Genomic DNA, 15,760 nt, shown 5'->3' with positions numbered 1-15,760 from the left:
ATTAATTTTGTTCTTCATTAATCTACACACAATACCCCAGAAACAGGTTTTTAGAAATGTTTGCAAATGTATTAAAAATAAAAACAGAAATACCTTATTTACATAAGTATTCAGACCCTTTGCTATGAGATTCGAAATTGAGCTCAGGTGCATCCTGTTGCCATTGATCATCCTTGAGCTGTTTCTACAACTTGATTGCAGTCCACCTGTGGTAAATTCAATTGATTGGACATGATTTGGAAAGGCATACACCTGTCTATATAAGGTCCCACAGTCAACAGTGCATGTCAGAGCAAAAACCAAGCCATGAGGTCGAAGGAATTGTCCATAGAGCTCCGAGACAGGATTGTGTCGAGGTACAGATCTGGGGAAGAGTACCAAAAAAATTATTCAGCTTTGAAGGTCCCCAAGAACACAGTGACCTCCATCATTCTTAAATGAAAGACATTTGGAACCACCAAGAATCTTCCTAGAGCTGAGGAGTGGCTTCCATCTGGCCACTCTACCATAAAGGCCTGATTGGTAGTGTGAGGCAGAGTTGGTTGTCTTTCTGGAAGGTTCTCCCATCTCCACAGAGGAACTCTAGAGCTCTGTCAGAGTGACCATCAGGTTCTTGGTCACCTCCCTGACCAAGGCCCTTCTCCCCCGATTGCTCAGAAACATGCGTGAATTGCACCATTTTCAAAACTGAGCAATCGGGGGAGAAGGGCCTTGGTCAGGGAGGTGACCAAGAACCCGATGGTCACTCTGACAGAGCTCTAGAGTTCCTCTGTGGAGATGGGAGAACCTTTCAGAAGGACAACCATCTCTACAGCACTCCACCATTCAGGCCTTAATGGTAGAGTGGCCAGACGAAAGCCACTCCTCAGTAAAATGCACATGACATGACTTGGAGTTTGGCAAAATACCCCTAAAGGACTCTCAGGCCATGAGAAACAAGATTGAACTCTTTGGCCTGAATGCCAAGCGTCAAGTCTGGAGGAAACCTGGCACCATCCCTACGGTGAAGCATGGTGGTGGCAGCATCATGCTGTGGGGATGTTTTTCAGCGGCAGAGACTGGGAGACCAGTCAGGATTCATCTATAAGTCGTTGCTAGGTATAGCTCCGCCTTTTCTCAGCTCACTGGTCACCATAGCAACACCGACCCGTAGCACGCGCTCCAGCAGGTATATTTCACTGGTCATCCCTAAAGCCAACACCTACTTTGGCCACCTTTCCTTCCAGTTCTCTGCTGCCAATGACTGGAACGAATTGCAAAAATCACTGAAGTTGAGACTTATATCTTCACTGAGACTTATATCTCCCTCACTAACTTTAAGCGTCAGCTGTCAGAGCAGCTTACCAATCGCTGCAGCTGTACACAGCCCATCTGTAAATAGCCCATCCAACCAACTACCTACCTCACCCCATATTTGTTTTTGTTTTTCTGCTCTTTTGCAAACCAGTATTTCTACTTGCACATTCTCATCTGCACATATATCACTCCAGTGTAAATTGCTAAATTGTAATTACTTTGCCACTATTGGCCTATTTATTGCCTTACCTCCTTACTTCATTTGCACACACTGTATACAGATTTTTCTATTGTGTTATTGACTACATTTGTTTGTCCCATGTGTAACTCTGTGTTGTTGTTTTTGTCGCACTGCTTTGCTTTATCTTGGCCAGGTCACAGTTGTAAATGAGAACTTGTTCTCAACTGGCCTACCTGGTTAAATAAAGGTTAAATAATAAAATAATAAAAAGGATTGAGGGAAAGATGAGCGGAGCAAAGTACAGAGAGATCCTTGATGAAAACCTGCTCCGGAGCGCTCAGGACCTCAGACTGGGGCGATGGTTCACCTTCCAACAGGACAACGACCCTAAGCACACAGCCAAGACAACGCAGGAGTGGCTTTGGGACAAGTCTCTGAATGTCCTTGAGTGGCCCAGCCAGAGCCCGGACTTGACGGTGCTTCAACAAAGTACTGAGTAAAGGGTCTGAATACTTATGTAAATGTGATATTTCCATTTTTTTTATATACATTTGCAAAAAATTCAATAAACCTGTTTTTGCCTTGTCATTATGGGGTATTGTGTGTAGATTGATGAGGGGGGAAAACTATTTAATCAGTTGTAGAATAAGGCTGCAAAATATCAATATGTGGAAAAAGTGAAGTGGTCTGAATACTTTCCGAATGCACTGTACATGTGCATACGATGCCATCTGCTGTTTCATTTAGGGTTTGCATTTCAGAACAATAGTTAAACTTGCACTCAAGACATCTCTTTTTAAACATAGCCAACATAACAATTTCACCATGTCTTGCCCATATAAGTAGCTATTTGCTTTTCCCTTTTTGTTTTCTTACCATTTTTTGCTGTGTTTTGTTGTGTTTATGTATGTTATGTATTGAGTATACATTAAATTAGGCTATAGTAGGCCTACATAGTATTATTAGTAGTCTAGTATTAGTAGGCGTAATTAGAATTAGTAGTATTGTTATAGGCTTGAATTAGTAATGCTAATATTATTATTATTATTGGGCTATTATTGTTAGGTTGTTATTCATATTATACAAAGGCATTATAACAGGTGTATGAGCCGACCCTATATGTTCAGGTTGACTACAAAATGCTCAGTGGACAGTATGACTTCAGCATACCGACAAGGTCACGTTCCTCAATCTGAGTGAGGGAGAATTCAAACACTATTCTAAATAGACTGATTCTCTTGCAAGTTGCCGCTGTCATAAATGTTTTCTTGATTGCGACATTTTTATCACAGCTCAGAATGGGTCATTTATTGGTCTGTTACCTGCATGTTTTATCCGATGAAATGTTTGCCAGCAGATCTCTCGGCTGCTGCCTTGAAGGGGTATAAAGGCTATAATTAGCAAATAGATCAAGCTATTTGTGTGCAAATTAACAAAGGACACTGGATAAATACAAGCGACTATCTCAACGTCGGAGCAAGCAATTGAAGCGCAATTCGCAACTCCACGCCCTACTGCTAATCGGTACCACAATGTCCCCTCCAGCCTCCGCTGCGGCAGCGAGTGAGAGCAGTACAACCACCGTTTTCGAGGAAGACACCAGAGAAGAGGTACCACTCTCATATCATATTATGCTGCCATAAAATTGCCAGAAGCCTTGCTATAATAAAACATGTTCATAACCTCAGGCATAAAGCGCCCAACCCCTTCCATGTTTTTGGTTGAACGTCACAGATGTTGCATAGCCTACATTATTGGATATTCATGACAATCGATCAGGGGGTATGACAATTATTTTGATCATTTGATGTTGGTTAATAGTATTTGCAAGATAAATAGCTATTTACCAAGTATTTTCCTATTAAGAGTTGGTAGGCTATATGTTGCAATTGCCTATAGGTTTAGACTGATTAATGTAAGAGCTGAGCTACCTTGCTGTGCATCAAATAGGAGCTTCATCGAAGAAGGAAGTCCTCAAAGGAATCAAATGTTGAATGGTTAGAATTTTGTAATGGTGTGTCCGTTTACATTTACCAACACTGTATCCTCTCTTTTTTGCATGCTTTGAATCAACAGCAGAGGCCCTTGAAGCAATCCCTGAGCAAGTCACTGTGTAGAGAGAGCTTCTGGAAATGCCTACTGCTCTCCATGCTCATGTACGGCTGCATGGGAGCCATGGTGTGGTGTCATGTCACCAAGGTGACTCGCCTCACCTTTGACAGTGCCTTCAAAGGCAAGTCCATGATGTACCATGACAGCCCCTGTTCTGACGGATACATCTACATCCCTCTGGCCTTCCTGCTCATGCTCTACCTGGTCTACTTGGTGGAGTGCTGGCACTGCAATGCCAAGAGTGAGCTGCAGCATAAAATGGATGTAGAGGGCATTTATGAACGTATCCAAAGGATGCAGCAAGCGAAACCCTGCATCTGGTGGAAGGCCATTAGCTACCATTATGTTAGACGGACTCGGCAGGTCACACGCTATCGTAATGGGGACGCCTACACCAGCACACAGGTCTACCACGAACGGGTCAACACCCATGTGGCTGAGGCTGATTATGACTATGGTCACTGTGGGATGAAGGACATCTCAAAACAACTGCTTGGTCTGGAGAAGGCCCCACTCACCAAACTGAGGTTCACCAAGTGCTTTAGTTTTGCTAATGTGGAGTCTGAGAACTCCTACCTCACCCAAAGAGCAAGGTTCTTCACTGACAACGAGGGGCTTGATGACTATATGGAGGCACGGGAGGGGATGCACCTGAAGGACATTAACTTAAAGGAGTGTGTGATTGTGTTTTCTGAACCTGACCACCACCCATGGTATGTGTCTCATCATGTGTTCTGGGCAGCATCCTTCCTCACCTTATCGTGGCCCCTGAGGGTTTTCACAGAGTACTGCACTGCCTACGTCCATTACCGTGTGGAGAAACTCTTCGGGGCGGATTACGTCCCTATGACGCCTCTCGATGAACGCCCTTACAGCCACCGGATCCCCCGGGTCAACACCATCGACAGCACAGAGCTGGAGTGGCACATCCGTTCTAACCAGCAGTTAGTGCCTAGCTACTCTGAGGCCGGTCTCATGGAACTGGCCCAGTGCTCCTCTGGTGGCTTTGGCGGTTTCAGACAGAACTGTGAGCGCTGTCACCGGGCAATGAGCAGCTCCTCTGTTTTCTCCAGGAGTGCCCTCAGCATATGTACCGGCAGTAGCCCGCGGGTCGGCCGGGTGCCCTACAGTGGCAGCCGCTTCTCCTTGGGCCGGCGCTACGGATCGCGACGCAGCTGTTTCTGGAGGAGTAGAAGCAGTTTGGATGAGCAATTGAGTCCCAGTGAGAACACCCGCTGCCTTTCTGGGCGCCTAACCACTGACGACGAGGACCCCCCAGATTACCAAGATGCTCTCTGCTTCCCAGTGCTAATTTTTCACTGTAGTGAGAACTGCCACAATCACAGGTCCTTTCATAGGAATGGCTCCTGTGTGGAGACCTCTCTATGACAATGCAATGTATTCACAGATAGCATGACTTTGTGTGTGAACAAAGATGTTTGCCCCGTGTGACACTAACAACTACAGAAAACCTCATGGCATAAGATTGTTAATGGGATTGGATAGATGTAAATCTTAGGTGCATATTCCCTCAATACCTTTTAACTAGTGATCACTAGGGGTTACATTTAGGCAGTGACAACACTAAAATATGGAGATGTTACCAAAAAAGAAATGTACACATTCAATGCAGTCAAGTAATTTTTTTGTAAACTTTAGGCATAAGCCAAGGCCGGTGGGGATGAATGCTGGAGTCTATGTTCTATATGCATTAATAAGTGTATTGAGTATAATTGTATTTGCATTCATTTCATAAATACTTTCATAAAGTCTTCCTCTTAATTATGAAATAACAATACACATTTATTCAACACATTGAGAGAGAAGTTTTTCAAATAAAAGTAATCTGGGAAAAAATCAACAGCAATAACTATGACTTCACCATTCTCTCATAATTGGAACCAACATGTCGAGATAACTGCCAAATGAAAACAAACATCAAAGGCACAGTTTCTATGACTTCCTTTTGTTTGTATCAGTTCTATTTGAACACTATATGATAGTCACATAGGCTATTGAAATGTAACATTGCTTACTTAATCTGCAAGTGGTGCCCCAACACTTTTTTAACAAAGGCACCTGCAAGTTATACAACTAAACTTTTCAGATGGGTTTTGGTTTTCCCATTGGTTTAATAATATGAAGCACATGAGACATATTTTCAAATAAGAGTTGGCTCAAATTCTTTCCAACAACTGACAAATATTTGTTAATAATCACTTAAGGTCACACTAGACATGATGAATTGTAGCTGTAAATGTTGAATTGTATATGAATGTTAATGTATATTTATTCTCAAACTTTGTAGCAAGTATGTGTTTAAATTGACAAATATGTATATTAACATGTCTGGAAAATACATAAAATATGACATGGGGAAAGTAATTCCATAGTATTGTGCAATGCAAATAAGATATTGCAACAAAATAATCACAAATAATAAATACACTGTCACCAGTTTGTGAGGCACATTGTATCCTTTGAATGATTGAAAAAATAACCTCCCACTGGGCACAGACATCAATTCAATGTCTATTCCACATTGGTTCAACGTCATTTCATTGAGATGACTTGGAAACAATGTTGATTCAACCAGTGTGTGCCCAGTGGGGTACTGATCACAAACCAACATTTAGGTAAAAATATATATATATTTTAAAAAGCGCATGAACAAATACTGATTAAAGTTTTTGATTGAAATATTGGAAAATATTATTTTTAATGTTATGGAAAAAACAAGAATGTCGCCCAAACGCCTGTGATTTATTGGTGTGGTTTTCATGAGGTGTAAATACACCTGTACTAGGCTACACTTACACTGTCTTTCCAATAAAAAGCAACATACTTATACTTTTGCTTGTGCATATTGTATTTTCCTATATGATGTCTCTTAGAAATGTATGTGCTAAATTATTGGTAAGATATGATGATAATGGTGCACATTTTCCATATTTTTTGCCTTCACATTAATTTTCACCGTTTACATGTCAGACTTTTAATTTGAAGGATCATCAAACTTGACGCGGAAGTGATTTGACTGTTGCAGGCTTCACACGGGTCAAGTCAGAGATACTTTTGAGGAAATTGGCAAACTCCATTGAAAACGACCATTGTCAATGTTGCCCATGCGTGGTCAATGGGCACGGTGCATTCTGGGCTGGGCTATACTGGACAAGGAAAACTCTCTTTAAGGAGTGAATGGGAGACAATTGAGTGCTAGCTCAAAAACGGACATTAGCATGATATCGTGAACAAGAATATCTTCAGATATGTGAGATAATTAACTTGTTCACTGTAATATCGTATAGCTTTGAAATAGACACATTACGTACTTTCGAGGAAAATAGGCAGGTTTCTCGACCCATACCCTGACTTTGAGAAGGGATTGCGTAATGGCTGATGAAGAGCGAGGCCCAACTCAGCGGGAAATCTGTCTCCCTCCAGCTGGTGGCGTTTTTTCGTTGTTTTGCCCACCAAGTTTTTGTATGGAGGTCAATGTATCGAATTTGGTCAACAACAAAAAATAATAGCTTATTTGCTACTGTTGATAAAACGTTTACTTGAGACAGGAGAACAAGTGGAGACATAGGACGAGGTGGATAATTTTATAATAAGGCCGTTTTATTCAAGTGTAAAGATATCAGGCAAAAACGTGCACGGCCCCTTTCTGTCAGATTCTTATGAAATCGTCGGAGAAGAGGCCGCTCCACACAGTACATACAGATTATATAGACAACTAGCAAAGTAGGTTGATCTTGAAGTCTGGCCTTCCGATTGGTCGATCTGGGTCGTGGGTAGTCCTGTTCGGCCTGATGTCGACATTCCATTGGCTTTTCACACAGTTCTTTGTACTAGTCACATCCAAAGGCATCCTGCATGTGCGTTTGTTTTCACAGGCCCTATTCATGGGGGAGGGGATGTGTGTGTGGGTCTGACAAAGTAGTGGGAATGGGTGCATGTTGTGCCAAGAATAGCTTATGTTGAGAAGTGGTTAAAACAAGTTACCAGTATCTTATACAATTTCTTACACTACGTGAGGTTTATATGATCGAATATATGTTTCGTAATGCTTAAGTTGTCTGGAGTGTTCTGATATAAGTAGGATATGTGAAATGTCGTCAAAAAACACTATTGGATAGTAGGATAGCCTCTCCCTCTCTCCATTGAATACAGGTGGTTGCCGTCAACAACCCTCATAGAATATTCAAAAAGGATTACAATAATGAGATGTATCCACCAATCTAAAAAAAAAAAAAAGATAGGGGGGAGCTAGACAGCCAGTCATGACGCTTTGTGGACAATGACTCCAATTTCTAGGGCGGAGAGACATGTATCTTGTCAGTATATCCATAATCTTTGGTGACGATTAGTTCAGCAACAGCGTGACGCAGCATGACAACACGATTGGTCGACAGACTGCTGGGTGGGGCCATTCATTAGCCAGTTAACGTGCTCTCATGGCCACACCCCCACTGTAATGTGAGCATACCATTAGCATTGCCATAGTGGACCACCAACATAACTGTTAACAATGTTTCCCATCTATGACATTACATGTATATAGTTCTTGATTTCCTAAAAGCTTGTTCTACCAAAAAATCACAATCGACTGCCCTTTGTAACTTTATTGTGTTGTAAATGTCTACTTTTTCGAGGAGCTACAGCATGCAGGGATTGTTTGTACAGGCACTTGCCCTGAGACAGTTGCTAAGGTGGAGTACCCACAAGCTGCTGAACCCTGGACACGGACCTTACTGGACACTACACACTCGCCAGCTGTGTTGTTCCTCCATGACCATTGGGACACACAAGCTCCCTACACGCTGGAGTTCAGCTAACACCTGGTCAGGTCTTCATCAAGTGAGGTTCAAAAGCAGCAAAAAGGAGGCGCCAAGGCAGTACAGGATGAGGAAGATGATGAAAAGGATCCTGAGCACAGTGACTATGAGGATGAACCTGAGGATGACTCCCCAGTGTACCCAAAGACTACAAAGACATGGAGAAATATGTGCAGTCGTTTCATTATGGTATCATGAAAGTTGGCCTTGATATAGCACGCAAGTGAGTGGTTACAGAGTTATGCCTTTAGATTTTCAACTGAATGCAAATAAGGAGAAAAAAAATGTGTAATGGTATCATTAGTATTTGGCATCAATATCTGCAACAATTTGAGGGGATCCATATGGGTCGACTTTGAGCACCTCTCCTTAAAGCTTGGTCATTCAGGTCACATTTATACAATTTCTCTCACGGGTGAATGAAGAAATGAGGTCAAATGAATTGATTGATATGGAATGGAATTGCCCTACTATTTAAAAGGCTCCAGGCCTACCTGCAGTGGCTAACTGATTGTTTTGTCTTTATTTCTGCAAAGTGGAGGATGCATTATATGGCAACAAGCTTCGGCTAAATGGACAGAAACTCATCAAGAAAAGTAAATTGGGGAGTTACTTTTGTGCCTAGTAATGACTTATATAATAGACATATTTCTGCCAACCTTCAACATCTTACAAGACTGTAAGGACCCAAACCCATCCCCCGTGCACTGAAGTGGTAGAGCAGTCCAATCAATACCCCACCCTGCTCTGGCACAAGTCTTAAGTTTCCTTCACTGTACTGAGCTTTGGTTCTCTCTTCAGGTTAAAGTTGTAGACACCTTGGACCTGGTATTGTCAGAGAAAGAAACAGACACTGTCACACTTTTGAGAGTCATCATTAAGAAGGAATTGGGCAAATCCAAGGATGGAGACCAGTACAACGTTGTTCTGAGGCGCTGGAAAAACTTGGAACTTCCAAAGCAGAATGCCTTCAAATAATGAGTTTTCAGCGGACAATACTGACTATACTTCTCGCCATTGACAAGGGAATTGTAATATCTACATTTTGCATGATGTTACATCAAAGGGAATGGTTCAGTTTTTACAGTAGTCCTCTTGGTACAGTTGAAGTTGGAAGTTTACATACACCTTAGCCAAATGCATTTAAACTCAGTTTTTCACAATTCCTGACATTTAATTCAGCTTTTATTTATTTTATCACATTCCCAGTGGATCAGAAGTTTACATACTCAATTAGTATTTGGTAGCATTGCCTTTAAAATTGTTTAACTTGGGTCAAACGTTTCAGGTAGCCTTCCACAAGCTTCCCACAATAAGTTGGGTGAATTTTGGCCCATTCCTCCTGACAGAGCTGGTGAGTCAGGTTTGTAGGCCTTGCTCACAGACGCTTTTTCAGTTCTGCCCACACATTTTCTATAGGATTGAGGTCAGGGCTTTGTGATGCCCACTCCAATACCTTGACTTTTTTGTCCTTAAAGCTTAGTTGAAAATGGGTCTTCCAAATGGACAATGACCACAAGGATACTTCCAAAGTTGTGGCAAAATGGCTTCACTTCCTGACTGCTGTCTTGAGATGTTGCTTCAATATATCCACATAATTTTCCCTCCTCATGATACCATCTATTTTGTGAAGTGCACCAGTCCCTCCTGCAGCAAAGCACCCCCACAACATGATGCTGCCACCCCCGTGCTTCACGGTTGGGATGGTGTTCTTCGGCTTGCAAGCCTCCCTTTTTCCGCCAAACATAACAATGGTCATTATGGCCAAACAGTTCTATTTTTGTTTCATCAGACCAGAGGACATTTCTCCAAAAAGTACGATCTTTGTTCCCATGTGCAGTTGCAAACCGTAGTCTGACTTTTTTTATGGCGGTTTTGGAGCAGCGGCCTTTCAGGTTATGTCGATATAGGACTCGTTATACTGTGGATATAGATACTCTTTTGATTTTCCCATGACGAGTTTTAATGACTCCAACCTAAGTGTATGTAAACTTCATCAATGGCTTATCTGGTTTCAAATGACCTTGACACTATTTTGAATGAACAGATGTTAATAACAGACTTAAATTCTCCAAGTCATTCTACATAATTAAGTAATGGATAGTCATGGCTTGAATCAGATGCAAAGAAAATGTGTGGGATAAGTATTTAATTAGCTAAATGCTAATAAAGTGAAATGCTAAATTTGACAGATTTTCTTACAAATGGGTTAACATGACCTGTTGCTATAGTTTAATACAGATTTATAGTACAAACTTCTATAAGAAGGTATAACATAACATTTTATAAAAGACCAGTGGTGCCATACTGCTACAACATGTGCGATGGAACAAAATAATATCATAATTTCTATCCATATTTGACTGATCTACTGTCTTTGTATTATATACATGTTTATTGTTTTTAAGGCTACAACAGCTTATCTACAGGGTAAGTTAGATTAGCTATTACAGTATTGTTTTTGTACATGGAAACAGTCTATCATCTCATGATATCGTCTATGAAAAACGACTAATGCTGTAGTTCAATATTACAAATACATCCATTAAGTACTAATGAAAAGCCTTTAAGAGTTGGCCTTATCCTACACAGGACCGTGTGCAAAGGCTTCACTATGCTATTCAGCTTATGAACTTGTGTAAATATTTAGAATTAAAAAATTAAGTGTTGCTTTCAGCTTTGACTAGGACACAGTATTTGATCTCTTGGCCTTCTTCAGTATGTCACACTTCTTACGGTTGGGCCGCCGGCATCGCTCATCTATGCTTGGCACGCATTCGTAATGCCAGACCTCCTCCATCTTCTCAACTGGGTACACGGCCTCTACATAGTGGCGGATGAGTCTGAGACGCACAGGATCCAGCTGCTTCTTATTGCAGGCGCCCGAGTGATTATACTGCAGTCGCAGGTTCTCCTGAGTGAAGAGCTCAGGGAAGAGGCGCACCAGTAGACGGGCAGAAAAGTTTCCAACAGAAAGGCTCTGCTGGACAATCTCTCGCACTTCAGCGTCGGAGAGCCAGTAGACCGAAGGCACTGGGAAGTCCGGGATTGACACCGTCAATTTCTCCAGGGGGATCTTGCAGAAGTCTTTGCTACTTTTTTCAGGTGGTAGTGGAGGAATCTCAAAGTCCTTCAAGCGCTCTGTGTTGAGCTGGTTCACTTGGCAAGCAGCCACAAAGTCCACAGGCTCTTGCTCCAACTCAGGAGCATAGACTTTGCGTTGCTGCTGGTACGACCGCCGTTGTTCCGTGTCTCGTCGCCTGCACCGCTCGTCCAATTTACCCACAAATTCCAGGGTCCACACTCTGTCATTCTTGGCCCGTGGATATAGGAGCTGTACGTAGTGGCGAATAAGGTCAACCCGCACAGGATCAAGCTGTTTCTTCCCGAGAGAGCCACTACAGTTGTAATGCTTCCGTGCGTTGTCGTAGGTGAAGAGCTCAGGGAACATAAGTACCAACAGGCGAGAGGCGAAGTTCCCAATTGACAAGCTACAGTCATAGTTGTTCCTCAGCTGCTCCCTGGAGAGCAGATACTCTTGAGGCACACTGAAATCTGGTAGGGGCATCTCAAGTTGTTCAAAATCGACTGGCACAAGCAAGGACTTTTTTGACCTACGACCTGGTCTCTCGTAGTCACACAAGTCACTGATCTTGATGATAGAGACATCGTCAGGGAGGCTTGTGGAGTCATAGCTTTCATCGTTCATGTTCTCAGGATCGCTGCCATTGCCATTACTGTGAGAACCCTCTATTGCGTCTTCTATGCGCTGCACACACACCTGCAGCCAACTATCCTCTGGGACATCAGGAAAATTTGCTTCCATGTATTTACGGATAATTTCTATCCTGTCAGAGTCCAGGATCATCTTTCCCACACTACCTTCTGGAAATCTCCCCTCCTCAAAAACCTCAGGGAAAAGTCGGTTTACAAGAAACATAAAGTCTTCAGGGGAAGAAAGCTCATCAAAATCCTCTCGGACCTCCTGAGTGTTAAACACAAGGTCTGGCACTACTTTGTTGTTGTTGGTGTGGTCACCATTGGAATCTAAGTCAAGGTACACTTCTTGTCCCTCCTCATTTATAAAATGGCAGGGCTGGTTCTGCTCAGCTTTGAAACCAAAGCTTGTAATAATCTGTTTTCCACATGACTGTTGCCCACTCTCCATATCCTTCTGGGCCCAGAAGCGGTTAAAGAAGTCATTCATCTGTAATAGGCATTCATCCTGCCAAATGTTGTTGTTCTTAACCAGAGGATAACACACCTCCACATAGTTGCGTATTAGCTGCAGATGTAAGGAATCCAACGCTCTCTTGTTGGCGATGCAACCACGAGTGCACTCCTTGGCTTTAAGAAGTTCTGGGAAGAGGTGTACCAGCAATCGACAACCCAACTCGCCAGCATTTGATGTCTGTTCCATCAGCTGACTCAGTTCCTCACTTGTCAACAGGTATTCTGGCGGAGGATGGAACTCAGTCGCCAGCTCAGAGGGTTTGATCTGTTTCTTGATGCGAGTGACCTCTAGGGAAAGTAGATCAACCTTGCTGTGCAGTTGGGTCATGCTTGAGTTGAGCGTATTGAGGATGAAAAACATCTTCTCAATGAGGGAGTATAGATTAGAGTCTGTTGAAGACATGGACCCTGCTGCCCCCAGGGCAGAGAGGGGTTCACTTCGGCTGTGCTCCCCTGTTTTGACCAGTTGAGGAGATAAGAGGCTGCTATAGCTTAGCCGCACTCCTCCCTCATGCTGAACATGCTGGTCAAGGCTTGATGTGAGCTTCTTCTCTGTGATTCTGTGAGAGATGCTGTAGAGAGGCTTCCTGTAAGAGGCTATAGTCTTCTCCTGGTCAGCAGATGTCAAGCAAAGGGGTTGAGGCCTCGTGGACTCTTCAGACAATCTCCTCAGTAAGCGTCGCCCGGCCTACACAGAGACAACAAAAACAATATCCATTTCTTATCTCAGATGTATTTTCTAAGTCATATAAGAACTAGAATAAGCATGCTAAATAAATAGATGGACAAATGTCATCACATAGACAGGCCTATTTAGCAAGTTCAGTTAGGCATGAGGTATAGATTATGCCATTTCATTAATTTACCTCACTAGAGACCCTGACTCTCTTGCTGCTGGTAGACTGGTCCAATTCAGAATTGTGAGCGTCACAGCCCATGTCCATAACAGTACGTTTGCTGGTGGCCTCACTAGTTCCAAGAGACCATCTTCGTGGTCCATCAGTTGTCTCACTAATAGCACAGTCATCCGTCTCCAACTTGATGTCTTGAATGGGTTCTCTCTCTGCAGAAAAACATTTAAAATCAATGTTATGTTATTTACAAGTTAATTTGATTTTCCCACTTTAGGTGTTGATCAATCCAAACCGTTTCAAAGTGGATAGTTGCATTATAAGTGTAATTAAAAAAAATTATAGACTTACCTCTCTCGAGCTTTTCTCCATCCGAGTTTTCCCCATGGTCAGAGGAATTCATATCCTATAGTGAAAAAATAGAATAAAAATAAATCAAACCTGTAACATCTGTTTATTCGTTTAAGAATTAAAATGTCACTGCACTGTTAAGTAACCTTGACCAAATAGACACATTATATTAATTCCATTGTCCAAATTGTGCTATATTGTTAGAGTTAATCTTTCATAAGATATTTCAAAATGACTAAAAGTCCCATTCTATATTCAACAACATAACTGAGTGTTGTTCCATAGAAAGTAAAGCCTATGATGTTATTATTGTCGTAATCAAACAGGCCCTTGTTCACTTGCAAGTTCACTTTGTCTACTTCACCTGCTTGAACATGTTCATAGGCAACTAGGCCTACATGATGTCATACTGAACCCTGATCAGCTGCTTGGGCACATGTTTACTAATCGAAAATATTGGACTACATTCAAGCTACATTCATTTTACTAATAAATATAATACACTTGTTGCTCTGCTGTTTAACTGCTAACAGTGGGTGAGTTGTGTTCTAGTAGTGATGCAAGAGAGGACTCAACGTCTGTAACTAGAGGCTTTATGACTTCTCACTCGCCCCCTTTTACTTGTTTCTGTCCCATCCACTTCCTCATTCTTCCACTAGAAGCCCCATGAACCAAAACATGAGTACACAGAGAGAGGAAGAGGCGAAACGAGAGGATGTACTCCGCCCAAGATCTGTCCACGTGAGATAAGCCCCTTTTTATACTTCGGTCTTTTGAGTGTTTAATAACGTGAGGCTTATTTAATCGAATATAATGTTTAGGCTGTTACAAATACAATGATATAAGTGGATGCACGTGGCATTCGACAACTTTGAGAAAACGCACTTAGTTGTGCCTGACGTACACACGCATATCTGCCCTCACACTGGCTAGAATGGACCCACCTGATCTCCCTTGCCTTCAATCATTAAGGACATGTTTTTCCATTGTTAGAGCGGTCACTCGGCTATCTTGCCAATATAATAGATACTCTTTGGACTACACACACAGCTGTGTCATACTTTTCACGCTGTCAACTTGAGTCTTTCGTGGCAATTAAAAATGCAATGAGATTTATTTAAAAACACAGCAAATTGATATTTCTACTTCGCATTAAAGCTAGCTAATCATTGTTTTTAGGGATTCTTCTTTAGTGACGAGGCAGTGTATATCCTCGGACGAGTTTTTCCCACTCGTCTTCGTGGAATTGTCTCAAAAACGCAGATGCTCGAGCTCACCTTTACGATTTCATGGAGTCCTTTGCAGTAATTGAAGGTTGGGTTAACATATTTGCCGAGAATGTCGTGGGAATTTCACACACGGATAACTGTTGTTCGTGTTTCTCCTCTTTTTTTCCTTCTCTGTGCCGTCTCGCGTGACGTGATTGGGCGCGCGCCTGCTGTGTCATTTCCGCACAGCTGTGGATGTGTTTTGTGTGGCCGTGGGCCTTGTGCATGATGACAACAGAGATAAACGATGACCCAAATTGCGCGAAAATGCAATGAATCGAAAGGTAAATTAGCTACATTATTTGTGGCTAATTTGCGAATCCCCATATGAGGCTTGATAGCCTTGCAGGCTATTTCACGTGAGCTGGCCTACAGGCAGAATACGGCCCAACAGCAGATTTTCTCTACATTTCAACAGGTAGCTGCAATTATAGCGCTCTCTGAAGATGTGCAGTACCTTCGCAGAGTGGGCCACGAACGAATAGTAAACCATGGAGAAAATGCATCCAGTGTCATTTTCACCTGCACAAAGTGAATTCTAGTGTTCACTTACATTCCATGATATTACATAGCCTACCTAAACATTTGTGATAGAAGACTTTATAAACAATGTATTCAATGACAATGAAA

General features: G+C 42.3%; 2 protein-coding genes across 2 annotated transcripts; one reads left to right on the top strand and one right to left on the bottom strand.

The window, feature by feature from the left end:
- The first annotated feature begins 2,757 nt into the window (after positions 1 to 2,757).
- LOC111962986 (transmembrane protein 151B-like) lies at positions 2,758 to 6,357 on the top strand. Its single transcript, XM_023986214.2, has 2 exons — positions 2,758 to 3,087; positions 3,554 to 6,357. The coding sequence occupies exons 1-2, from the start codon at positions 3,010 to 3,012 to the stop codon at positions 4,976 to 4,978; spliced, it is 1,503 nt and encodes a 500-aa protein (XP_023841982.1). The 5' UTR covers positions 2,758 to 3,009; the 3' UTR covers positions 4,979 to 6,357.
- A 4,202-nt stretch (positions 6,358 to 10,559) lies between these two features.
- LOC111963395 (BEN domain-containing protein 3) lies at positions 10,560 to 15,308 on the bottom strand. Its single transcript, XM_023986812.2, has 4 exons — positions 15,140 to 15,308; positions 13,863 to 13,917; positions 13,527 to 13,723; positions 10,560 to 13,348 (listed from the first exon to the last, which is right to left on the bottom strand). The coding sequence occupies exons 2-4, from the start codon at positions 13,912 to 13,914 to the stop codon at positions 11,111 to 11,113; spliced, it is 2,487 nt and encodes an 828-aa protein (XP_023842580.1). The 5' UTR covers positions 13,915 to 13,917; positions 15,140 to 15,308; the 3' UTR covers positions 10,560 to 11,110.
- Positions 15,309 to 15,760: the final 452 nt, after the last annotated feature.

This window comes from Salvelinus sp. IW2-2015, linkage group LG4q.2 (assembly GCF_002910315.2).
Source record: "Salvelinus sp. IW2-2015 linkage group LG4q.2, ASM291031v2, whole genome shotgun sequence".
Classification (NCBI taxonomy): Eukaryota; Metazoa; Chordata; class Actinopteri; order Salmoniformes; family Salmonidae; genus Salvelinus; species Salvelinus sp. IW2-2015.
The sequence above is the reverse complement of the archived record's forward strand: the minus strand, read 5'-3'. Positions and strand labels throughout refer to the sequence as shown.

What these genes read in the sequence shown, in the direction of transcription:
- LOC111963395 (XM_023986812.2), bottom strand. Translation starts at nt 13,914, where the DNA reads ATGAATTCCTCTGACCATGGGGAAAACTCGGATGGAGAAAAGCTCGAG. An exon ending in TGGAGAAAAGCTCGAGAGAG is followed by an intron (nt 13,724 to 13,862) that starts GTAAGTCTATAA and finishes GTTTTTCTGCAG; the next exon opens with AGAGAGAACCCATTCAAGAC. An exon ending in GAGTCAGGGTCTCTAGTGAG is followed by an intron (nt 13,349 to 13,526) that starts GTAAATTAATGA and finishes GTCTCTGTGTAG; the next exon opens with GCCGGGCGACGCTTACTGAG.
- LOC111962986 (XM_023986214.2), top strand. Translation starts at nt 3,010, where the DNA reads ATGTCCCCTCCAGCCTCCGCTGCGGCAGCGAGTGAGAGCAGTACAACC. An exon ending in AGGAAGACACCAGAGAAGAG is followed by an intron (nt 3,088 to 3,553) that starts GTACCACTCTCA and finishes TTGAATCAACAG; the next exon opens with CAGAGGCCCTTGAAGCAATC.